The 24,855-nt window shown below is 40.2% G+C and overlaps 2 protein-coding genes across 8 annotated transcripts; one reads left to right on the forward strand and one right to left on the reverse strand.

Moving 5' to 3' along the window:
- Nucleotides 1–595: 595 nt before the first annotated feature.
- On the reverse strand, nt 596–5,091 carry drc3 (dynein regulatory complex subunit 3). Of its 3 annotated transcripts, none has more exons than XM_086184065.1 (13): nt 4,904–5,091; nt 4,431–4,624; nt 4,246–4,362; nt 3,950–4,116; nt 3,713–3,859; nt 3,491–3,610; nt 3,296–3,410; nt 3,036–3,208; nt 2,819–2,950; nt 2,570–2,640; nt 1,449–1,569; nt 1,011–1,142; nt 596–914 (listed from the first exon to the last, which is right to left on the reverse strand). In XM_086184065.1, exons 2-13 carry the CDS (start codon nt 4,588–4,590, stop codon nt 807–809), a joined length of 1,563 nt encoding a protein of 520 aa, XP_086040191.1. In that variant the 5' UTR covers nt 4,591–4,624; nt 4,904–5,091; the 3' UTR covers nt 596–806. The 3 variants fall into 3 exon arrangements, with proteins under 3 accessions (XP_086040191.1, XP_086040192.1, XP_086040193.1); XM_086184066.1 differs by lacking the exon at nt 4,904–5,091 and adding an exon at nt 4,761–4,893; XM_086184067.1 differs by lacking the exon at nt 4,904–5,091 and adding an exon at nt 4,784–4,875.
- A 109-nt stretch (nt 5,092–5,200) lies between these two features.
- Nucleotides 5,201–24,855, forward strand: tom1l2a (target of myb1 like 2 membrane trafficking protein a). 5 transcript variants are annotated; one of them, XM_086184060.1, is made up of 16 exons: nt 5,201–5,327; nt 8,820–8,904; nt 10,856–10,934; nt 11,245–11,394; nt 13,562–13,696; nt 13,776–13,919; nt 14,109–14,225; nt 15,250–15,383; nt 16,322–16,364; nt 17,157–17,328; nt 17,956–18,064; nt 18,407–18,482; nt 19,167–19,241; nt 23,043–23,102; nt 24,004–24,040; nt 24,165–24,855. In XM_086184060.1, exons 1-16 carry the CDS (start codon nt 5,276–5,278, stop codon nt 24,308–24,310), a joined length of 1,614 nt encoding a protein of 537 aa, XP_086040186.1. In that variant the 5' UTR covers nt 5,201–5,275; the 3' UTR covers nt 24,311–24,855. The 5 variants fall into 5 exon arrangements, with proteins under 5 accessions (XP_086040186.1, XP_086040187.1, XP_086040189.1 ...); XM_086184061.1 differs by lacking the exon at nt 19,167–19,241; XM_086184063.1 differs by lacking the exons at nt 19,167–19,241; nt 23,043–23,102.

Here is a 24,855-nt window from a genome sequence, read left to right on the forward strand (position 1 = left end):
GTTCCGGAGTGTGTATAACACATCAAATAATCCAAATCAGGCGAGTCGTGTTGTAAAAATGCTACTGTTGTTTTTGCGTTTTTTTTTCTTCTCTTTGGCGCCAGACCGATATTTTGTGCAATGTATCATTTTATCAAAGAATTACAAGTAAACATTAAAGTTTGGGATACGACATATTCATATAACATTTTTACCTAATTTAAAGATTTTTTTTTTTTTTTTAACATTACATTTAAGCGTTTTACTAGTGGGCCTGTTTTGTATTGTTCTTTAAATCTGATCGGCCAAATTTAACCAGACGGTGGACCCCTCTTTGATCAGCCCTGAACAAAACACAGATTAGTCCTTAAATATTTACTGCAATGCATGGTAATGTGTTCAACATATTCCAGCATCAAACCACTGAAATAAAGCACACAAACTCCATTGTATAAAGTGTGGATGAGAGCTGTGACAGTGTGAGCTCTTTACAATTAGACATTTGTCTCTGAAAATATGATGCTGTAACATAATAGCTCACAATAATCTGTCACAACTCTTGACGGATTGAAAACAAACATTTGTTTTGGTTGAATGAATGTACACTCCACAATGTTACTGCTCCTTTATTTGATGTTTTCATTAAAAACCAAGAACTGTACAAAATCTAAATCTAATGCGCTTGTTTGGATGAGAAACTACAAACGCAGTAAAATTATCAAAATGTTGTGATTACCTCAAAACAAAATGGGAGGTGGGGAAAAAATAAAACATAAAGATGTTTTTTATTAGGACATTGAACTCATCCAGAAAAAGTGGGCTTCTTTTCAGTGATCGCAAGACCGCAACTCTTCCAGCTGCTCCCTCAAATAATCCATATACCTGTGGATGTCTGAGACTCGCACACGGTTCAGCTTGAGCACTTTGTCTTGAATCTGTAAGAAGAATACAAAGCCAACAATCACAACCTTGTCAACCACAGAGAAGATGAGAGATGCACCAGGACTCCTTGTTGTTGTGTAATTTCCAACCTCTTTGATGAAAGACATTTTCCAGTTGCTGAGACGTGTCACCATCTGAGACTCTCTGTCGCTGATGCTCAGCAGATGGTTGTCATGGCTGGTGGCCAGTACTTCCATCACTGTGTCTTTGTCTGTGAAGAGCTACACACACACACACACACACACACACACACACACACACACACACACACACACACACACACACACACACACACACACACACACACACACACACACGCAGTCATTCCTCTCCTCAACTGCGATATAAAACACAAACATGGCACTGTTTCTGACAATGCACTGATTTTTATTTTAACTTTCATTGCTCATCTTTTGTGCAGGTTTTGCAACAACTCACAGTAATTATCCATAGCCGATTTAACAGAGCAGAGCTGACAGAGAAGTTTAATAACGTTCTCACTAATTCTCTTAGTACCTAAAACTCACCATTGTAACATCCTCTGGTAAATCCTCCTCATTATCATCGGCCACCATCTCCAGAGTGGCCACAGCAACCTCTTTCATCCCCGCGTGATAGCTGTCCTCCAGATCTCGACACTGAGCAAACGTATCTTATTAATTAAGGAAAGTCTAAAGAGGCCTTTCCCAAACTTAGACTCAGGACTCAAAAGAGGTCAATGACCTCTTTTATGGCACTAAAAGAAACAACTATACGATAATATCGGAATTCAATTCTAATTAAAATTTTTTAAAAAATGTGTTTTTTGACTTTGAGTGAGGCTGCTCTGTAATTCAGCACTTGGTAAGAAAACACAGAACCTGAGAAACTTCATAACTCTTGTCATGCACACTAATACATTTCATATCAATAACACATTTTAAATCCATGGATAGTAGTGTTTATTTGTTTTGTTTTTTTAATCAGTAATTTGAAAAGTATTTTTATAATTTTGGGTCCCTTCTTCAAGTTTTTATTGGTTCAGCAATAAAAAGAAACATTTAATTTTACTTTTACTGAAATGCAAATCTTTATTCAAGTCCAAAATTTTAATCATTAGATATAAAGCTATGTTGTTCGTTAAAAATAAAATGTTCTCAATTTTCACAGAATTCTCCTATAATTCTTTTCCAACAAATTTCTTGCTAGTTTTCCACTAATCTTTTTACTTACAAACTTTTACCAAGCAATTACTAAAACATAAAACCTGAAAATATGCAAACTATATTTCCACAACAACATAATTATATTTTCAGTTATTAATCAATATGTGTTTTCGATTGACATACCAGTACTTCAGCTCGGTTAACTCGGTGGTCCACTATAGTTGTGCAACCTCTGCTTCAGAGTATACAGTTGGTGATTTTACGCCTAAAGCTCTGGCTATCAAAGTATGCAAAATCCACATGTTTGCAATTAAACAGCAGGAGGTTACCGACCAGAGGGAGCAGGTAACAAGCCTGGAGCTCTGCTTGAACTGAAACATGGATGGAGTATCTCAAGAGCTTGTGTACACATGTGCTAAGCATTCAGATGTATATAGATTTCGTCTTCTAGGCGCTCTAAATGGAACTAAAACCAGTGATACTGGAAAGCTAATAAAGGATATGTGGCTTGAGCTGTTTCGATGAAGCAGTTGACCATGTCTGATAGGTTGACGTTGAGCTTCTTGGTAATATCCTGACATGAGCAGACAAGATGGCTGTGAGTAAATGTCAAACTAAAGCACAATAACACCATGTTTGTCATCTGACAATATTTCCCAGTCAGATTTGGAAATATTTCACAGAAGGTGCACACACACACACACACACACACACACACACACACACACACACACACACACACACACACTGACCTCCAGCTGGCTGACCAGCTGAAACTCCAGCATCATGAGGCTGTGACAGAGAAGGTTGATTTCCTCATTGCAGAGGTTGACCTTCACCTTTAGTAATTCCGGATCTGATAACTGCTGCAACTCTAGGACCCTCTAGAAAGATGGAAATTCTCTTTATACCGATCACTAAAACGCTGGTTCCAAATAGCAGATTTCAGGACACACAAACAGCGCTCACCTCCCTGTGTTGTTGGTCAAAATTAGCCAGTATCTGCGATGTTCGGAGCTGGAAGTCTGTCACAGCTGCAGTCTGACCACAGAAAAATGAGTTTACCTCTGTCTCTCGTCGCTTATGCTCCGCCAAACCGGTCTCAAACAGCTGGACACACAGCTGCATCATTTGCAGCTCCAATGTAAATAATGAGTTAAAGAATTCCTGCAAAGATCTTTCTCAGCATTACACACATTATTACACAGAGAGTCAAAACAGGAAAGGATATGTCTGAAGCAGACTAGCCGCTCGCGGAATGGAGCGTAAGGTTGCTGACTGCTTGTCATCTTTGAGCAAGGTTCTGAACAGATCAGACCCATTCAGATTCTCCACAAAGGCATCCTGCAGGAAAAAAAGCCAGGAGGTGACACACAGCATGTCTTGGAACACCGAGTGGAGGATGAGTCCAACATTAATATTACCACATGCAGTTGTAGTTCAGCTTCTCGTCTTTTCTCAGCCTTGGCGGCTTGTTGCACCTCCAACTCCTCACATTTCTTTTCCTCAATAATATACTGGTATTTGGTATATGCCTTGTTTCTCTACACATTGATAGTATGATTTAGTTAATGTTCCAACATGATACAAATATGATAAATTGATTGCTCGAAGGCAGAAGGATTTGTGTCAAACACACCACTTACTGTCTCCTCCTCAATAAATGTGTAGTCCAGGAACTTCAAGTTTGGAAAATGGGCAGCTATGAAAAACATGTAATCATCCTCCTTGGAGATTGGATTTCCAACCATGTTGAGGGTGAACAGCTTCTTAAATTTCCTGAGATAAAGCACCTTTGAAACGTATTAGATTTGCATGATGTCAGGTACAAAATCTACAGCGCTATAAGTGATTAAAATGCGAGGCTTGGCTAATATTATTACATTATCCAGCTGTTCAATGTGGTTGTTTGTGATGCAGAAAAGTGTTAAGTTCTCAAGCGTCTCCATGTTTTCAATGACTGAGATTTTGTTGTTGGACAAATTCAGCACTTCAAGTTTCCTGAGAGACTCCAGACCTTCGATTTTCTCAATGTTGTTGAATGACAAATCTGAGGGACACGTTCAGAATGATGGTCATAATTACCGAGTTGCCGTTATTATGCAATGTTGTCAAAATATTTGATGATAAATGTAAAATATCAAAAGAAGATGTCTTCAAAACAAAACTTCTTACTTACTGAGCCATATCAGGTTAATCAGATGGTCCAGACCCTCCATCTTCTTTATGAGATTGTTGTTCAGATGAAGTTGAGTCAACATGTTCAATCCCCATAAGTGGTCGATTTTCAGGATGTCTGTGAACAATCAACGATCTTGGCTATGTATCTAAACCTTATACATTAAAATTATTGAGTTTCCTCACTTCTGTATTCCAGACGTAACTGAAGGACTTCATTAATTTGAATTCCCTCTTCTTTTGCAATACGTCCAGCTTGATTCTGAGGAAGTTCTTCGATTATTGCCCTTTGCAGGATCTCCTCATCCAGGAAAATGGGTTTAGATATACCACGGTGCCCGTTCATCCTGCTTCTTGTGGGTTTTGACACACTTCACCTCCTAATGAAAAGATAGAAGTTGATCATAATCCATTGATATGTAAATATAAAAAATATATTGGAATATTGTTGGTATACTACTGGTTAATTCTGTCATTAACCGTCATTCGCTTTCTAAAATGAATAAAAAGGCTTGCCAGAGAAGATTAATTCAGCATAAAAAGCAAAAGCAGCATCCTAGGCGACTTCCAAACGTTACCAACTACTGATGTTTAAAGTTCGAAGTACTTAAAAATGAACAAACGAACAAGTTTTTGGGGTCATAAACTGAGTTTCTTACCTTTCCTTTATTTTCAGTGTACACACCGTTACGTAGCAACTGGCGAACTTCCTCTTCCTCTTCTTCATGACTCTAACACTTTATAATATACTTCATGTGATGACTTTGTGCAGTTGGTTAATTTTATATGTTTTTAAAATTCACAAAATGTGCTATGGCAGGCATTTTTTTTAAATGAATTGACAATAAATAAAAGAGTGTCAATTTTTTTAGAACGCAACTTCAGATGCAGAACATGACCGACAATAATTTTAGCCATACACGTTGAACTATCAGATTTGTCGTCCAATAGGATCTTTTGGTGGGTGGGACTTCGTGGTACAGCCTCTGGGCCTCAGCCTGTCACTCCCGAGCGGATTGTTTGTTGTCAAAATGGAGTTCTTACTTGGCAATCCTTATAGTACTCCCGTGGGTCAATGTATAGGTACGTAAGTCTTAAAAAAATACGTATTACATGTTTGATAGCTTCAACTATATTGTGAACAAACATTTGTATGTCCCACGAGGGTTTGGCTAATGGAAATAGCGAGCTAGCAAGCAGCATCATCGCGGCAAACGTCATATACTTGGAATGAGCTCTCAGCTAATAATAGCTAGCTAACCCTCCACTGGAGTGGCTTCTTTACGGAGGCAGGAAAGGAAATAAATGGATAGTACGGTTATGGACTTGGCTTAAAGTGGCTCACAGAGCCAAAATGAGCCAAGTTTCTGTTCCATATTTTACAGGATTTTTTTTAAAAATTGTAACGTTTTAGTTCTGTATGGGTTTATTTTAGATAGGGTGTGCAGGTGCTGAAGCACTCCGGTTTGTCCTCTCGACGGTAAGAGGTTCAATATTTGGCCTACTACATCCTTTTGATGTGGTTTGAATTGTCGTTGTACTTCGCCTGTTTGCAAGATGCTCAGACATAACTAACATCTGACACAGATGAAGCTCTGCTCACCAAGAAATATCCCACAACCATCGTCTGGAGATTTAAATATCTTTGTGTATTTCTTTGGGTCCTATCAGTTATAGGGATCATCTAGTGCGAAACTCAGCAATGAGGAAGTATCCGCGTTTGATTGACTGTATTTCTTAAGCTGATTGTATTTCAGTGTTTTAGAGGAACACCTCTACTGTTTAAGAGGAACATCTCTAGTGCTTTTTGAGGAAGATCTCTACTGTTCTTTGACTATAGAGAGACCAAAATGACAGGTTCTTATAGATGCTTAACTACTTGACTTCTTTAGTAAACAGTCTAGATTTCTCGAGGAAGTGTTATTAAAGTTGCATAAGCAACCAGATAAGATTGTAGATCCTGTGGTATTGACATCATTTCTCAAATGCTGACTCCTCCCAGTGAGCAACAAGTGTCACCAAAGAAGATGTTGTCTGCATATTTCTGTTTAAGTTTCTCATGTTCTCACCCAGCTAGTTTTTAGAGACAAGTACTTTTTAGTAACAGTGCTATATTTTGATGAAACTCCTTGGTGCTCTTGGGTAAAAGCAGTTGAGAGGAATGTATGTGGACTCTGGTTTGGGTGTTGCCCACCACCCACGGGTCAGCTGCTGCTTCTTGCTGCTTCTTACTCATGCAAGACTTTGAATGCAGCATGTATCAGTTTTGCTCAATTTTCCCAGGCGTCTCCTACCTGATCTTCCAGTTGAGTTGCAGCATGACTCGGGAGTTACACAGGCAGCGTTTTTTTAAGTGGTTGCAGTGACATTGTATACCTCCTCAGCAAGATGCAAGATCATTTTACCTGACACGATGAGAGACATCCACATGTGACGGGGGTAGAAGGGGAGGAGTGGAATTAGTTTGTCACAGCAAAATTTTTCTAACTTTGCTCCACTGTTTTTCCTAAAACTCTTGATAAGAGGCAGTTAGTTGCTGAAGTGATGCTGCCGGTCAATAACTCAGCAGTGTTGATTTATTTGAAACATTTCTTTCACGCACATTTGCTAAATGGATGTAGGTCATACTGGACATAGCTGAGCTTTGGTTAAACCTTTGGCTCGTACCTCAGATTGAGGACAAGTAGAACGTGTGGGAGCAGAGAAAGGAAGAGTTGTGAAAGGGCCAGAGAGGAACAGAGATTTGCAGCTCTGTTGGCAGTGCATGGCACAGCCTGCCACTGTAAAAGTCATGTGATCAACTGGCTTCACTGATGTGGTCTCAATTCCCAGGACTGGGTTTATTGGCACAACACCATGAGTGAATGCACTCAGAAAGTATCTAACTTCATGAGGTTGTTCTGTTTTGTTCATCTCACATGGTGTTCATGCTTTACCGTGAGTAAACCTCACAATCCACTTGAGGAGATTACAGAGGATAGCACATTGGTTAATTCTTCAAATGGTGTTAAATGTAGTTCACATTGATATTCACCTCACAATTTTTTTATTTGTTTTTCCAAGGGCTCAGAATTTGTACCAAAAAAGTTCTGTCTCTTGAGGTTTGCCCAGTTTGCCACACGCTCATTAGACAGCGGGGTCATGGCTGTCAAACTTGTCTAATGTTGAGCTCTCCAAAAGGAACACAGCCCAGTGAGAAGATCTTAGCCTGGGCACAACAGCCTGCTCAGGGCCTCTGGGCGTCAGGCAGAGGAGCTCCTCCTGCCCAAGCTCAAATCTCAACTGTCTAATGAGATCAAAATCTTTCTTCAGTCAGTCGTTTGAACTCGGCCACAGCACACCTCAGTAGACAGACTTTTTAATTGTGATTCTCACCATTGATGGAAATCCAATACTACTATAAATAGATTCAGGTTCGAAGAAGGATGATGTTTGACCTGCATTTATTTTAGTTTTTAATGACATTTTTGTTTAACCTGGAAAGACCTTGAGATTAACATCTCTTTCCCAAAGGTGACCTGGCCAAGACAGCATGCCAGTTCGAAATTAAATTAACACAAACATCACATGTGACATCCAAACCTACAAAAGTATCAGCTATCCAGCTTAGATAGGGGCGTTACATTTCTCAGGCTTTTGACTTGTTTCCAAAGTTTTCAAGCAGATCTCTCACTGACAGGTAGCATTTTTCTTAAATGGTTGTAGCAATATACCACTGGATACAAAGGACTGAGATGTTAGCTCTCAACTTTCCAGGGAATCTGTTGGAGCAACAGGTGGTGCATGATATTTGATGAAGGTTTCTTGTGGAATATCAATCTAGACTATCAATACCAGATCTTTCCACTTTTGGTAGTAACTGAATTCACCTGGCCAGAAACTATGAAGTAATAAAGCATGTTAACCAGAACTTGTAACCCCCCCCCCCCAAAAAAAAGAAGTGCAATGACTGTTTATTACATCTTTTTGTCACCTTTCACACAAAAGCATGATGGATGGATGGCTAGATGCTGACCATGACAGTGCAAATATTTAAATACATCTACACTACACTAAAACCAAAAAGGAATTTATTACTCCATCAATAAAAAGGCAGTGAGTACTTATTTTGGGGGGTTTATACCTCAAGAAAGTTGAGAACTGGTGTGTTACTCTACCGAAGTATGAATTCTGAATGAGTAAAGTCCACTTTTCTTAAGGCGCCAATCTGCAGAAATGAAGCATCTGAAATGTAGTTCACTTAAGTCTCCCAGCACACACTGAGTTGCTTACACAACTCTTTAACCCTCATGTTATATAAACCGTTGGATGCTTTAATTAAAGCACTGGCGACAACTGAGCCAAGACTAAAAGGCGGCATCCTATGCTGCTGAAACAGCTGACAGGCTGCTAACCCTGGATCAGGTCTCCAAACTGTAACAGTGACAGGGTGTGTTACTGAGAGGTCAGGCATATTAATCATTAAAACTCAACCAGGCTATGCTGTATGTGCTACATGCACTATTATTGATGAGACAATGCTACACTTGAGCCTATAGTAAAGTGATAGCAAATATTCTGTAAACTGTGTTTCAGAGAGGGCCACAGATGGAGGCCTCCAGAACGAAGACTGGACTCTCAACATGGAAATCTGTGATATCATCAATGAGACTGATGAAGGGTGAGTTACTGCAATTTCCTGGTTCCATTTTGCGTTACCAATGTTTACAGAGTCCGTTGAGGGTGGGGGCGTTTGGTCTGAAAGGACCTCTGGGTCCTGGGTTGGTTTGTCTCACAGCAGTTTGTATTGGAATGCTCTTTGTTTTAATACACACTGGCTGACTGAGTGACTCATGCCAGTAATACACTGCTTACTGTGCTTTGCCAACAGACGCTACAGAAAGCCCTTTGTTTCTCGTAGGTGTCACTGAGTGAATGAATTTATGTCATCGTCCTGCATTGAAAGATGACCAGCCTTGCTCTTTTCAAACCATGATGTCTTCCATATAATCTTATACTATAAAGAGCAAACATGACTTGATTTTCGTGGAACTACAACACAGTTTATAGCTCACAGTGTACATGCATTTAGACACATAGGTTGTAACTTCTGATGAGGGCTAATGTGTCTTATTTGCCAAGGTACTTATTGTTCTGTATTTCTCTGTAATGTAGCATCGCAGCGCAGTCTTTCTCAGCCATGTAAATCATACCACTTCGATGCCCCTCGGAATATTTCGATGATTAAATGGAATAGAATTTAATTGTCCGTTGAGGAGGAAATGTGTCTCTGGCTCACCAAATACATGAAACAAGATAGAAGTAGAAAAGCAACCAGTATTAACAGAAAAAAAATATACGCAGTACATTGAAAAAGAGTTTCACATCTGTGGCTTAGTTACTTTGCTGAGTTAAGAATACTGAGAGCGCTCAGGATGAAGGACTTCCTGAATACATTTTTACTTGGCTGAGGAACACCATAGCGCCTTCCAGTGCTAGAACTGTCTGAAAAGAGGATGGGAGGATAAGTCTCAATTTCCTCCTCCTCCTGTCTATGGAAGTTGGGACAAAGGCTTTGAGGCTCGCCAACAATTTTGCTGGCAATAGATAAAGTCCCTGATAGTTGTTTGGATCTACACTTATAGCGATCGTACCAGGCAGGAAGGTACTTTGACTTTCACTTTAGCAGAAACTAAAAAGTAGACAACTCTATGAGTTGATTAGTTTAATCAAGAATGGCCCATCTTCTTCTTCTTCTTCTTCTGAGAAATAAGGTTTTTATTTAACATCCAGTCAAGCACTCTAATCAGTTCCTTCGTCTGATTAAATTGATTGTCAGGAGGAAAGAGTCTTTTTTTTTTTTTTTAAGGAAGAATTTTAAAAATGCTTTCTGGAATCTGTCTTTATCCATTTTCTCTCAGTACATCAATTTTCCCTTTCTCCTCACATTCTACATGCCTACCCACAGACATTGTCTCTTCACAAAACGTGGGGCGCACTTTGTTAAACACACACACACACACACATACACACACATACAAGCAGAGAGAACAAGAATGAATGAGAAGGAGCAAACTCAGCTGCACACAGAGCATCTTGTCTTCAACATGTTCAGCAAGTTCCACAATTAGATAAAGAAGATTCTGCAGCTGAAAATGACAACACGTGATAAGCACTGCCAATGTAACAACCGTGCATAACTGAAAAAGCTCACAGACGTACACTCAAGATTGTGGTTCGAGAAGGATTTCCATTCTTTCTGTTCAATCTCATTTCTATACATTTCAGCTCGCATGCAGTAAATGTACCGTAGCTCATGAGGGAGTTCATAAAAGTTTATTACTCTCATCTGCAGTGAAGACACTGGCAGCGTGAGCCAACCTGAGCCTCCTCGTGCATGAACAGCTTTGATCTCGCCTTGGGAGAAATTGATAGTCCTGCAGAACAAACTAGAGAAACAGATGGTCTGACGGCTTTTCTCCATCCCATTCATACACCGACTCTGACAGACTGACACGCATCTGTTATTGTGGCACAGAAAATAATTTATGACGACACAGTCAGAGACGTCGATGCCTCCTCTCAGCTGGGGTGTCTAATCCAGCTGTCTTCTCTCATCTGTTTCCCTTTAGGCCAAAAGATGCAATGCGAGCACTGAAGAAGAGGCTCAGTGGCAACAAGAATTACCGAGAAGTGATGCTGGCACTAACGGTAAGATATTTGTACCTGGATGTTTTTATTGACTTAGAATCCATTTGACTCGTGAATTCATCTTTATCCTGCATAACTTGACCTTTATAGATCTTGTGTATGATTTTATTCCACGGTGTCTCTTCCTCAGGCCACTGTCCAGCCTGTTTTTATCTAACATCCACTCACTTTTGATGGCTCTGGTAGTTGAATGCCTCTGTGTGATGAAAGCATCCAGATCAAAATCTCCTGTGTAAAGCCAAAGTCTTTTTCTGTTTATCACACACACACCAGACTTCTGTTATGTGTTTGATCCTCTGAATCTCTGCAGGTACTGGAGACATGTGTGAAGAACTGCGGCCACAGGTTTCACATCCAGGTGGCCAACAGGGATTTCATTGAGGGCATTCTGGTTAAAATCATCTCTCCCAAAACCAACCCCCCAACCATTGTACAAGACAAAGTGCTGTCGCTCATACAGGTAGCAAAGCTTTCTCTGTTGTTGTAAACCATTTTTTCAATGTCAAATTTTGTGTTGCATTATATTGTGAAAACGGAGGGCACGCAGGGCACATACATCACCGTGGTGAGCCACACCCTAGGTAAAATGAGCAGTGATGAGGTCCTTGCGCACATCAGAGAGTCACTGTCCTGTCGAGCAAGAGGGGGTGAAACCTGCTTATATTCAGATGTTGCATATCACAGTAGACTAATGCCTCCACTGGCGTGCTTTGATCTCCTCCTGTAACCATTATGTGGTGCCATATGGCATACAAGTGATCCATGGCCTGGGCAGTTGGCAGATGGTACCATTTGTGCGGCATGCATTTGGGGTGATTTGAGCCTTAATAGAGACATTCAGTACTCTCTTATATATTCATAGAAGTATTTTGGCGTGAGGGCGGCACGGTGGTGCAGTGGTTAGCACTGGTTAGCACTGTCAGCTCACATCAAGAAGGTTCCGGGTTTGAGCCCCAGCTTGGGCACGGACTCTTTCTGTGTGGAGTCTCCATGTTCTCCCTGTTCCTGTGTGGGTTCTCTCTGGTACTCCAGCTTCCTCCCACAGTCCAAAGACATCAAGAGAGGACGAGGCTGATTGATACTCTAAATTGACCGTAGGTGTGACTGTGAGTGTGAATGGTTGTCTGTCTCTATGTGTTGGCCCTGTGATGGACTGGTGACCTGTCCAGGATGAACCCCACCTCTCACCTGAAAGCTGCTGGGATAGGCGACCCTTAACAGGATAAGCGGTAGAAAATGGATGGATGGATGGATGGATGGTTGTTTCTGTTGCACCTGGACTTGGGGTGTAGCTATTTCAGTGGAGCATACATTTCAACTGGGAGAAGCGAGTGCTTCTTATCTGAAGAAACAGACCTCCTCGTGCGCCAAGTGAAGGCGCACAAGCACGTCTTATGTTGACATAAGAGAGCAGCAGGAATCCATCCAAGCCATCGGAGGTGAAGCAGGCCTGGGATGCTGCGCATCTGCTCTTCTGATTGATGCCTACTTGAAATATCACTTCACACACGAGACCTTTGCCCAAGGACCAGCCTCTTCTTGGTCTATGGCCCAAATATTTTCTGCCAAAGTCGCAATGCGCTATGGTTGTGCCAGACCCCACCTCATTAACATACCAAAGCATCTTCCGGCACAGACGGAATGCATGTTCATGTGCTAGTAAAAGGGTGAGGGTGCTTGGCGTGAAAACGCCATTTGCACCGGCTTAAAACTAGCAATGATGCTTATGCTTGACCAAGTGCCACCTTGGGCTATGTTTAAAGTAGGGAACTTTGACTCAAATTCAGCTTGTAGTTGTCTTGGCCATATATCAAAGTTGGCCAACTCGCCTGTTTCCACCAGGTAGTCCTCTGTCTAATCTGCATCAAAAGTTAATGATTTCTTCTTTTCTGCTAAATGAAATTGTAGAATTCTTTTGTCCATTCTACACGCCTCCACTTTGTTTGATGAGAATCGGCCTCATAGTCTTTGGGTAACCCTGTTGTCAGATAGACAAACACCACTGAAAACATGACCTTCTTGGCAGAGATTATCATTGTTGAATGACCATTGTCCAGTTTATCTGTGTGATGTAACACTTCAGGAAGGTCAGTGCTGCTTCCCAGGTGGGCACATTATGCTCCACTTCTGTTTTGCCAGACAGGACACCTTGACCAACAGGTGGTGCTCTCTGTCTCCATTCCCAGTGTCCTCTATTCAGAGGGACGTAGTGAGGGCTGTAGGAGACCCCGGGGACGCTCAGCCTTTAGACACCTTCTGTCCTTGGCTCAGCCTCTTTACACTTTTGGAGAGTGTATGTCTGGAAGGATTTAGGAGCTCATTCAAGATCTGCACACAGGACAGGAACTAAAATTTCTGTGCTGGTATTGTGATAAAGAATTATGTGTGTGTGTGTGTGTGTGTATGTGTGTATATATGTGTGTGTGTATGTATATATATATATATATATATATATATATATATATATATATATATATATATATATATATATATATATATATATATATATATATATAATTGTTTTTTTATTTTATTTATTTTTTTGTTCAGGGAATTAACCCCACTATTCTGAAAGTGTTTTGTCTGCTGATGTTTTCTAATCACTTGTATGTCTCCATGTGCTGTAGGCATGGGCTGATGCCTTCAGGAGTAGCCCTGATCTAACGGGGGTGGTCCACATTTATGAGGAGCTGAAGAGGAAAGGCATTGAGTTCCCAATGGCTGATCTTGACGCATTGTCTCCTATCCACACACCACAGAGGGTAAAGACAGAATATATATTTATATTTAAGCATGCATGTATATGAGCTATCTTCCAGAAGGTTACTTTTTTCCTCTTAGGGTACACCAGAGGTGGACCCGGCTATGATCAAGTACCTAGCCCCTACATCACCTGCATCTAGATCTCCTAAACCTGCTCCAGTGTCCAACCCTGCCACACCAGTGTCCCAAATCCCCGGCCCCATCACTGCAACCCCTGACCAGGTGATGATCCTTAATCCATTAACATCAGATTTGATCAATGAAGCTGATTTATCTGAGTTTGACTGCATAATTTAAAGCAGTGAGTAAGATTTCTGGTGTCCCATCTATTGCTGCTGTTGCACAGCAGACACAAAATAAGACCTGATTTATTTATTTTTTTTAATGAACTTTGACCTTCTGCGCCCTCAGATTGCTCGGCTGCGTAGTGAGCTGGACATCGTCAGAGGAAACATTAAAGTCATGTCAGAGATGCTAACAGAGATGGTCCCCGGCCAGGAAGCTGCCTCCGACCTAGAACTGCTTCAGGTGAGATGAAACACTGTGAGCTCAATCAACAATGTGCAATGTCACTCTTGATTGCCAACATGCTGGACATACTTTTCAGTTTTGGATTTTGACTCAATAATGCGGTGTTTATGTTTCTTAATAAGGAAGTCCAATTCAGGAATAAATTTAGAAGACTCCAGTCTGCTTATTTATGCATTAATACAAGGTCTTACAAAGTTGTGGCAGTCCAAAGTTAAATTTGATAATCAGAATTTAAGGCCCTGATAAGTTTTAAATTGGATCAAAATTGTGTATTTTTTTTGTCCTAATTAAGATTTTGATTGGTTGGTAAGTGTAAACGTTTAGGAAGTTACTTGTATGTTTGATAACTGCTCTGTATCAAGTTACATGTTTTTTGAGAAATGTAAAATGAGCATTATTGCAATAGCCTGAATCAGTTCCTTCCAGAACTTCATAATTACCAATAATTACAAACTTTTCAATCCCTGTTGAATTTATGGGAGACCATTTAGCTTGTGCCAAGCGATGGATGGATATGGATGTGAGATGGATCTTAAAGTGTGTTTAAAAGGTCTTAAGAAGTCTTAAGAATCTTTTGAAACGAGTAGAAACCCTTTTATTTTTATGAGATGAGACGCTCTGGTGATGTCATAACAACGCTATTCAAAAATCAAATGCTATGAATATTATTTTCCTACAAATAATGAAGGGTGATTACTGCTTTTCTCTACAATGCATTTAAACTTACTGATGATGCCATCATATTCTGAGGAGACATGTGATGTCCATTAATGTCTTTTTCCCTTTGCAAAATACAAAATGAAATACCACACGCAGCTCATACGATGTTCATAAAGAGGTGAAGGCTCTTAAACATATGCCAGTTACAAGCGGTCCTTTTTTTTAGCGACCACCAGGGGGAGCAGCGACTTTAGTTATTAGAGAAAAGATTCAGCTCTCGCTCAAGAGCCTGTTGTCTGTCATCACATTCCTTCACTTGTTGTTAAACCTCTTTATCATCGATTTTCTCTGTCAACTGAAGGAGCTGCACAGGACTTGCAGAGCTATGCAGCAGAGAGTAGTCGAACTGATCTCACGTGTGTCTAACGAGGAGGTGACTGAGGAGCTGCTACACGTCAACGATGACCTCAACAACATTTTCCTCCGATATGAGAGGTACAGGCCATCAAAACATCTGTCACGCACACAATTTAAGATTTTCCTGGCTTATCGTGTGCTGCTAAGAAGTGTGTTAACATGTTTTGGCCCTGGTAACTCGAGAGTTTCACCGACTCCTACGAAACTTGGCACCGATTTTTTCCGTCACTGTGTGATTTTAGATTTATCGTTCTCTGTTGCTAACGCCCACTGTCATCCAGATAGGATTGTTTTTACAAAGCCTTAGTTATGTCTTCTAATCACATGATATTTACTTAATATTTCAGAAAAATGTTCAACGAGACAGAAATATATCATTTGAAATGTTCAACTTACTGTGACAACCATATTACCTCATGCCAAATCTGAAATACCACTTCATAAAAAGATGTATTTGTTTGCTACATTGGTCATGTTTTATATAAGATATGATAATTACAGAAAGGAAAAAGGGGAAAAATCCTACTTATGAATACAAAAGTCCTGCTTTTTGGGGGTATTTTCTCTCGAGTTATGGAGGTTTCCTACTGTATTGTTGGCACCTTTGTTTTAAAACACAGCGATTAGTTTTGTGCTGGTCTACCTCACCCCCACTGTTAGCAGCTGACCATCGAACATGTTCAATAGATGAATAAACATGTTTGCTCCATCTTTGCTGGTTGGCATTCAGGATAAAATCCTTCATTCTTAAGCTGATTCTCTTCATGTGATCATGTTTGAGCTTATCAAAGACATTTTTTTTTCATTTGCTTGATGAAGTGTAGAACTCATTGTGAGGGAATCCAAACCTCACAGAGTAAGCTATCTCCTATGAAACAGTGTACATAACACTTTCCTTTTAAACATTCTGCTAAAAAGTCCCTTTTATGAGGTTTCTGAAGATAAAAGACATGTAGGTATTTTGAACGTGGCAAAGAATATGGTAAAACATTCAAAGGATCTTGTGTCGCTCACAGGTACGAGAGGTACAGGTCGGGGAGAAGTGCACAGAACAAAGGGGTGAGTGTCATCAGTTGCTAAGAGATCAAACACCCCAAGTTCTCTCTTATGATACCTTGTTTCTGTTTGCTTTTAACATCAAATGCCCCGTGGCAACTTGTACATCACCAATGCCACAAGAGATGTTTCAATCAGTCCATTTGTGCTGCTTTTACAATGTTCGTGTATGCTAGGATTAATTCTACTAAATGGGTATTCTGTCTGCAACATTATTTATTAGCCTCATGAATACGAACTACTGACCAAATCTAATCTGCTATATCTGGTGTATATTTTGTCAGTATCAGGCATTCGCCAGGTGACGGGTGCATCTGGTTCTACGTCCAACATAGTTGTTTGTTTACATTTTGTTGATTTTCCTGTGCGTTCTGTCTGTTTGTGTTGTGGCAAGCTGATGGAGGCAAGTATGACGCTGCTGCTGTGGTCGCTTCGAGCCAGTGTGTTGGGACGAACAGAGTGACTGATGTGAATGTGTCTGTTTCTCTGGAGCTAAAATGCTTCATGGTTCAACATTCGTGCCTAGTCTTCCTTTCCTGTTGTCTTGAATTTTGCAGAACCTCCTTATCCCATAGTATTGTTCCTGGACATAGCCTCTAATCCACAAGTCCCTTCCAAGTTGTCTCAAATAGAGTGAAATTAAATAGAGAATGTAATGTAGAATTTTATTAGCCAACGACATTCCCTGTACATACACAATTTAAACATTCTATCATCTAATGTCCTAATTTTAAAGAAGGAAGTTCATTTATTCATAATTCTTGATTACCATATGGTTTCCTTTCTCCTCCTTAGATGATGAATGAGGCCACAGATGACAACCTGATAGACCTGGGCCCAGGATCCCCTGCTGTAGTCACACCCAGAATCACCTCCAGCCCTCCACTCAGCGCCACTGCCGGGGCCTCTGCCTCCGCGTCCCAGAATCCCTCCACAGCTGCGCTATCCTCCGCACTCGCTGGCCTTGGTGAGAACAGACTGATCCCTATGTGGTACAGTATAATGATTGTGCCCTTTCTTTCCTCATACTCAGGCAGGTTTCACACCAGGTGCTTGAGCAGTTGTGCAGCATGACGTCAAGTCTCTCCAAAAGTAGACTTCTGTTCAACTTGTTTGGGCTGTGGCCACAACCCCTGCTGCTAAAAAGCAGTACCCTCCTTTTAGATGAACGAGAGAACCGCTGTTTTCGCCTGACTTGGTCTGAATGCAGCCTTACTCATTATTAACTTCTGCCTGTGTTACACACTCACTCTCCAGAGCTAACACTCCTCCCCAGTCTGTGCAGACCGGATATTGGAGAGGCAACAGAGTGTAAAATGGCTCATCATCTAGCTGCTAATGGGAAATAATTCATCCCTACACCTGCTAGCTCATTGAGAAAATCTTAGTAGCCTCATAGTAGTATAGAAGTGCAGTGAGGGATGGTTGATGTGTAATTATGGAGGCTCTGATTGGTAACAATAAAACTTTATGTATTGTTTTTTCATTTCATTTATTCTGCCACTCCTTTTGTCCTGTTCCCTTGACTCTTCATCCTTCTCCTCCTCCTCCTCCTCCTCCTCCTCTGTTCTCTTCTCTTATCATTTCTCTCTAGATGTAGCTTCAGACAGTGGGAGTGGTACCTTGTCCACTCGACCGAACCAGGATGACTTTGATATGTTTGCCCAGACGAGGAGTAGCTCACTAGCTGAGCAGCGCAAAAAGTAGGTCTATTCACTTTGATTGTGAGGCCCATATAATTGTGCCGTTATTTAGTGCGTAATTTTTAAAACAATCGTTCCTGCTGCAGAAATCCATCATTTGACACTACAATTTTCTTCATGATAAATTTTTGTTCTTTCCATTATCCCTCTTCATCTTTGGGTTATTTCGTTTGATATAATTAATCGTTCTTTTAATTTCTTTTTATTGAAACTCATAATTGAAACTGTGTGTTTATTTTGTTGGTGTTTTTAATAGTTTCTTCTGCTTCACTTTTAAACATGTTGAAGCAAAGCAGTGTTGTTTTGATGTCTCATCTACGTTATTATTGTCCCCGTGCACAGTGTGAAGTATGAGGACCCTCAGGCTCTGGGTGGCCTGGCCTCGGCTTTGGATGTTAGACAGCAGAACACAGGAGGGGTGAGTTCACTCTAGAGTGTATTTCAGTACAGTTTTCACCCAGGAGTGAGGGTGCTGCGCCTGTCCCCTCCTGCATGTGATTGTTCAGCAGCGACATTTGTTCCGTGTGTAGTGATACCTGAACTTTGATCACGCACAAAGTGGTTTGTGTATTAACTATTTGCAGATTTGACATCCAAACGACTGGTTTTTGTGTTATTTTCTGGGCAAGCAGAAGATTATCAGCCTTCAATGCAGATATCAGTTCTTTTTGAATTTCTGTTGATTCACAAAATCACTTTGCAGAAAGAATGAAATATTCTAGATTTGAAATTAGCTTCCCCGTCTGAGAATGCATCGTGATATATTTGTGTGGTTATCACTGTGTACACAGACAGCTCTCTTACACAGTGGTGATCACATGCAGACCAACTTTCTTTTTGCCATCTCAGATGTCAAATGCCTCATAAAGCACTTTTAACTTGAGGGTCTTGATGTCTCTTCTTCTCTCATAATTTCCTTCATTTTCATCTTTATGGAATGAACCTTTCTGCACTTTCTTTCATTCTCTCTGTTTTTTTCTCCCACCTTTTAAGTGACAGTCATCTCCTGCATATTTGACTCTGTCTGCACTGTGTGCTATACTGTGGTGGGGCCTGCGACCTCTCTTCTCTTGTGTAAGGTGTTGTTCTGTTGTTGATTCAGCTGAGGGTAAAAGGGGATGATAACCCGGCAGATCAGGAGCTGCCCATAGACAGCTGGCTTATTACCCAAGGAATGGTGAGGACTCCATCCTCAGTGTGTCCTCCTCCTGTCTCTCTCCCCTCATGTCCACCATCACCCCCTGCTTCCTCTACCATCATCCATAATCCTCATAAGCTGCTCTTCATTTTCACTCTCATCTCACAAACAAGCCCAGCTCCAACAGAGTTCTCCCCCATGTCTAATACACACGTAGTGCTCCAGTGGTGGGCAACATGGGATTGGTTAGCTGGTGGTAATAAACATACTGTATATTCTCCAACATGACAAACTCTTAGATGAACTTGTCTCAACCAAAAAAAGCCCTCCTCTCATTTGATTTTTATGACAAACAACAGGAAATGTCACATATTGTTCTGTGATTTATTATTGTGAATGCTACGTTATGTTGTAGTTTTCCATCCATGTTGTCCACCACTACCTAACGACATGGGCGCCAAACACTGAACCTGTCACCGAAAGCTTTCACCTTAATTGCCCCACCCTCCCCCCGGAGCTTCCATACGCTAAATCCAACTCTTAACATTCTCACACTAAAACAGCCGACTACAGACACCACTGCGAAATGTCATCAATTACATGGAGGAACAAAGAGGGCACTCAGTAGGGCACTCGCCTCTGCCAAAGCCAGTAGTCCATGTTTAAAACTTTTAATAGGATTTGCACAAATCCCAACAAATTTTTGTTTATTTTACTTGCATATACATATTTTGAAAAAAAACAAAACATGGTGCATAATATTTAGTACAGCAAGTAAAAGACAATCTGCAGGAGAGAGCGAGAAGTTCTACAGGGCTACAGATTAACATCATATATAATGTGATATCACTAGGTATGGCTGATATTCTGTCATGAGGGTCCATGTAATATTTATTTCGACATTGTCAGGACATCACATGTATCTGGGAATATTTCTACAAAATAGTAGCGCTAGAGACCACAGAAACAGTAGTAATAATAGACTTATCTCACAAATGAAATGAAGCATGTAAGAAATGAAATCCTGGATCCACTCATCAGTTTTTTTCTACAAAACTCAATTCAAATCAGCTCAACAGTTAGAGTAATCTTGACGTGAGAGCTTAAGTAACCTCCTTGGTGGAGGTGTGTGTGTGTGTGTGTGTGTGTGTGTGTGTGTGTGTGTGTGTGTGTGAGACATCTGTGTTGTGGTATTTGTCAGTTGAACAAATGAAAAAAGTGGTCTGTGGATCTCAGCTAATACATTAAGTAGATGTTAGTAACACCAGGTCTCACATCGTCTTCTAACCAACTAACACATGACTCAGTAATCCTAATATGTTTAATGGAGTGTAGCTATTTAGTTCAAAAGAATTTAGAATCGACATCAGAGGCTGTGGGTTGTGGTTGAAACTGACTTCTACTCACAGCGTTCTACTCTATTTTTGCCCTTATTCTTACAGTGGCATGTGTTTATTTCTTTTTTCTGTGAATGACTCTCACTGCCTGGTTTTCATTTTCTCCTTCACTGTGTCAACAATGACCCCACGAGGAAACCCCACCAATGTTTCTCTCGATAGAGCCTCAGGAAAAAGGTCTTTATAGGTCGGTCAGAGAATGTGGAAGACGATACTCTTATTATTTACAATCTCATTACCCTTTTCTGTTTTATATAGAAAAACGCACGCCAGTAATGTTTACTGCAGTGTCGCTCTTCATGGATGCTATTGTGAATCGCCACACACTTGACGGTGGAGCAAAAGCATAGAGAGAGGAAAGACATGGTGTGCAGTGGCCCTGAGAGCTCTACACACTGCTACTTTAATAAAAACACATGAAAACATCATCATCAAATTCTGTGCAAAGTTACACAACAATTGTCAAAAATGCTGCAAGTTTTGACTGAATGTTTCCAGGGGAAATATTTCCAGGGGAAACATTCAACCATCCCATCTAGATATGTTGTTGTTGTTGTTGTTGTTGTTTTAATCTCATTTCCGAAGTCACAGTGTTAAAACAAACCAAAAACACTTGGATTTGATAGCATCATGAGATGATGATGATGAGCACGAGTTCCTTTTCTTGAATTTATGTGACAATGGACTTCAAGCCAGTACCGGATATTAGTGCTAGACTAGAAAGGCATCTTTTTTCTTGCATTTTCATTGTTTCTTGGACTTTATGTTAATTTTTTAATTAAACTTTTTTTTTTCCATATACTTCAAAAAATGCAATCTTTGTTTTAATAGCTGCCAAGTTATGTGACCTAAAGACTCCAAATCAGTGTCAGATAATGCTGGACTGAATTAGAGTTATGGCAGCCATATTTCATACGATACTGTCAGTTCAAAATTCTTTTTATTTATTTATATATATATATATATATATATATATATATATATATATATATATATATGTGTGTGTGTGTATATATATGTATATATATGTGTATATGTATATATGTGTGTATATATATATATATGTGTATGTATATATATACATATATACATATATGTATGTATATATACATATATATGTATGTATATATATACATATGTATGTATGTATATATGTATATATATGTATGTATATATATATACATATGTATGTATGTATATATGTATATATACATATATGTATGTATGTGTGTATATATGTATATATACATATATGTATGTATGTATATATACATATATGTATGTATGTATGTATATATACATATATGTATGTATGTATATATGTATATATACATATATGTATGTATATATATACATATGTATGTATATATGCATATATACATATATATGTATGTATGTATATATGTATATATACATATATATGTATGTATATATGTATATACATATATATGTATGTATATATGTATATATACATATATGTATGTATATATGTATATATATACGTATATATATATACGTATATATGTGTATATATATGTATATATATAAAAATATAATCTTATTCATAAATACGAGTATTTGATTGCAAAAGTAATTGGTTGTTGATGGGGTTTTTTTGTTTGTTTTTTCAAACTCGAATCATGTAGCCAGCTGGCAGAAAAGATTCATACGTCCGGATGTGTTTAAGTTCCCTTGAGAAACTTTTCTGTTGCAGTCTTTCTGTCGGTGCGAGTTTGCAGCACGTTTTATCACCGCTGCTCATGAGTTGTCACACTTAGTGTAGTTTTGTTTTTTGTTTTTTTTTAAAGTTGGAGTGTGTTAAGCGTCCCTCCTCTCTGAAAGTCACTGTTTAGTGCCCGACACCTACATGACCGTCACATCTCCACCGTCATGGCTGCTGGAACCGTCAGTCACCGCACGCCGCGCAGTGTCGCTCATGCCCTGTGCGCCCCCCCGTGTGTGTGTATGTGTCTGTGCGCCTCACATACGTGGGGATGCCGTGTGATTGCCTCGCCTCTCGACAGTCCGTGTGCTTTTCCTCTTCTCCCATCCAATCAATCTTTTAATGGTGTTCCAGTGATTTGCTAATTAACTAATGATGTGGAATAATTAACGCTGCTGTGTGACATTAGTCGGCAGATGTTGAGCCATGTCAGCAGTACAGGACTAATGAGAACAACACAGCCTGGGAACTCCTGTTCTCCCAGAACAACAACATAAGAGCACAGACTCGAGAGAGGGTTGTGTGTGTTTCCACTGCAAGTTTTTGTTATACTTTGATTTGTTTTAATCACCTTCCTCTTGAGCTTTTTGGTGATTCCTATCTTTGTTATTTTTGTGTGTGTGTGTTACAATATTTGTTTTCCGCTGTCTGTGTCGGTTGTGTCTCTGTGGTGTGGCTTTGGGTGCTGCCCCCTGGTTTGTCCATGGCTTTGCTCCATAGATCCCTGTATCGCAGTCCTCTGTCATGGATGACATAGAGGAGTGGCTCTGTGCTGACGTGGTGAGACTCCTTTACCTTGATTTATAACTCTTTCTCTTATTTCTCTCTTCTCTTCCTTTGCTTCTTTCTTTAAAAATTTGATATCGCATTCCAACCATCTGACATAATCAAACACATTCAACATCAGTTTGCTTTAAGTACTCATGCTTTCCCTCACTGCTTTATTTCCACCAATGACTGACACCTAACGGTTGAGTGTGAGGTTTTAAGACTAATGAGAACAAGTCTTCGTTAATATTTGCATGTGGAGGTTGTGGGGATGACATCAAGGTGTGTGGAAGGGTGCGTGTTTGACGGATCCTTCAGGAACAGCTTTATGTTTTATGTTACTGTTTTTCTGAACTTAACAGGCCATAAGATTTGTGTGATGCATTTGTGTTTCCTGCGGACAGTTTTTGTACCGACCATAACAAACCCACATCAATAGAGTACCGCAGGGATGACGTATTTTTGTTGACAAACCCAGAAGTTTGCATCCGTGGGTTCCCTCGATGATTCCTGTTTGAATTGGGTATCTGATCACGGCCTGGAAAATTCTTTCTACGCAGCAGAGGCATGACTACAACGTCACCACTGATTAGCTTCACACTGCTGCTTTGGGCTTAATAAACTCTGTAGCTGTTGATAGCTGTGATAGAAACTGCCATTTTTAAGGAACATGAAAGCTTTGAATGTTTCAGCGTGATATTAATTTGGGTATTTTTATACTGTGAATTAAACTGTTAAAATAGCTAAAGCTAGCGTAGCCCAGATTTACGGCATCTAACCAAACACTCATTGACTTTGAGACGAGGAAACCGGATGTTCCACAACTTACTTCCGGGTTTTAAGCACTCAGTACTGCGCCGCTCTCTTGTTAGTGGTGTCTGGTTTTATACCTTATCCCATCTTTTCTTTTTAGAAAGGTGATGGTGCAGAGGAAGGGGTGACCAGTGAAGGTACAGAGATGTTTGGGTTTTTTTTTGTTGAAATTTTACTCCCTTACACATTCTACGCACTACTCTCTATGACTGACACAAACCTTGTTGGTTTTTTTGTTTTGTTGTGTTTTATTTCTCCCAGAGTTTGATAAGTTCCTGGAGGAACGAGCAATGGCAGCAGACTCTCTCCCATCTCCCCCTGGAGCTAACCCGGCTCACCCTGCTCGCGCCCCCAGCAGCTCGCACAAGAAGGCTGAACGGACAGAAGATGCACTCTTTGCCTTGTAGACTCTTATCAGAGAATCTCAATCCCTCTCTTGGGCATCTAAAGGTCCTCACCCTAAACGAAACCCCCCGCCTCCTGCTCCTCCGCCTCCCGCCCCTCTCAACAAAAGTCAAAGAGTCTTATTTCATCACTGACCGACCGGCAGTGGCGTAGCGATTTATCTCCTTGTCATTTTCTCGCAGCAGTGTTGCCCTAACATTCGGAGGTTGTTTACCGCGCACTACTGTGTTGCGTTTGACTATATATGGATGTATTAATCTGTTAGTGTGGGATGTACTCGCAGCCTTGCCTCTCATTTGTAATGCTCCACCAAAGGAAGATGACTTCGATGTACAAAAAAAAAACAAAAACAACTTATTTTATTGCAGGGGTTTATGGAAAACGTCACTGAAGGAAAGCACATAACTTGGATTACACAGTATTGGTTTTACTACTAAGTGTGGCTAATTGCTAATTGATGCATTTATTTTTTTAATGGATCGCTCTGGTCGATCCGCGACTCCTCATTTATCGTCGTCGTTTTTGTTTTTTTTGTTTTTTCAACAAA

This window comes from Aulostomus chinensis, chromosome 18 (assembly GCF_037954235.1).
Source record: "Aulostomus chinensis isolate RoL2024-O1b breed Wild chromosome 18, RoL_Achi_v1.0, whole genome shotgun sequence".
Classification (NCBI taxonomy): Eukaryota; Metazoa; Chordata; class Actinopteri; order Syngnathiformes; family Aulostomidae; genus Aulostomus; species Aulostomus chinensis.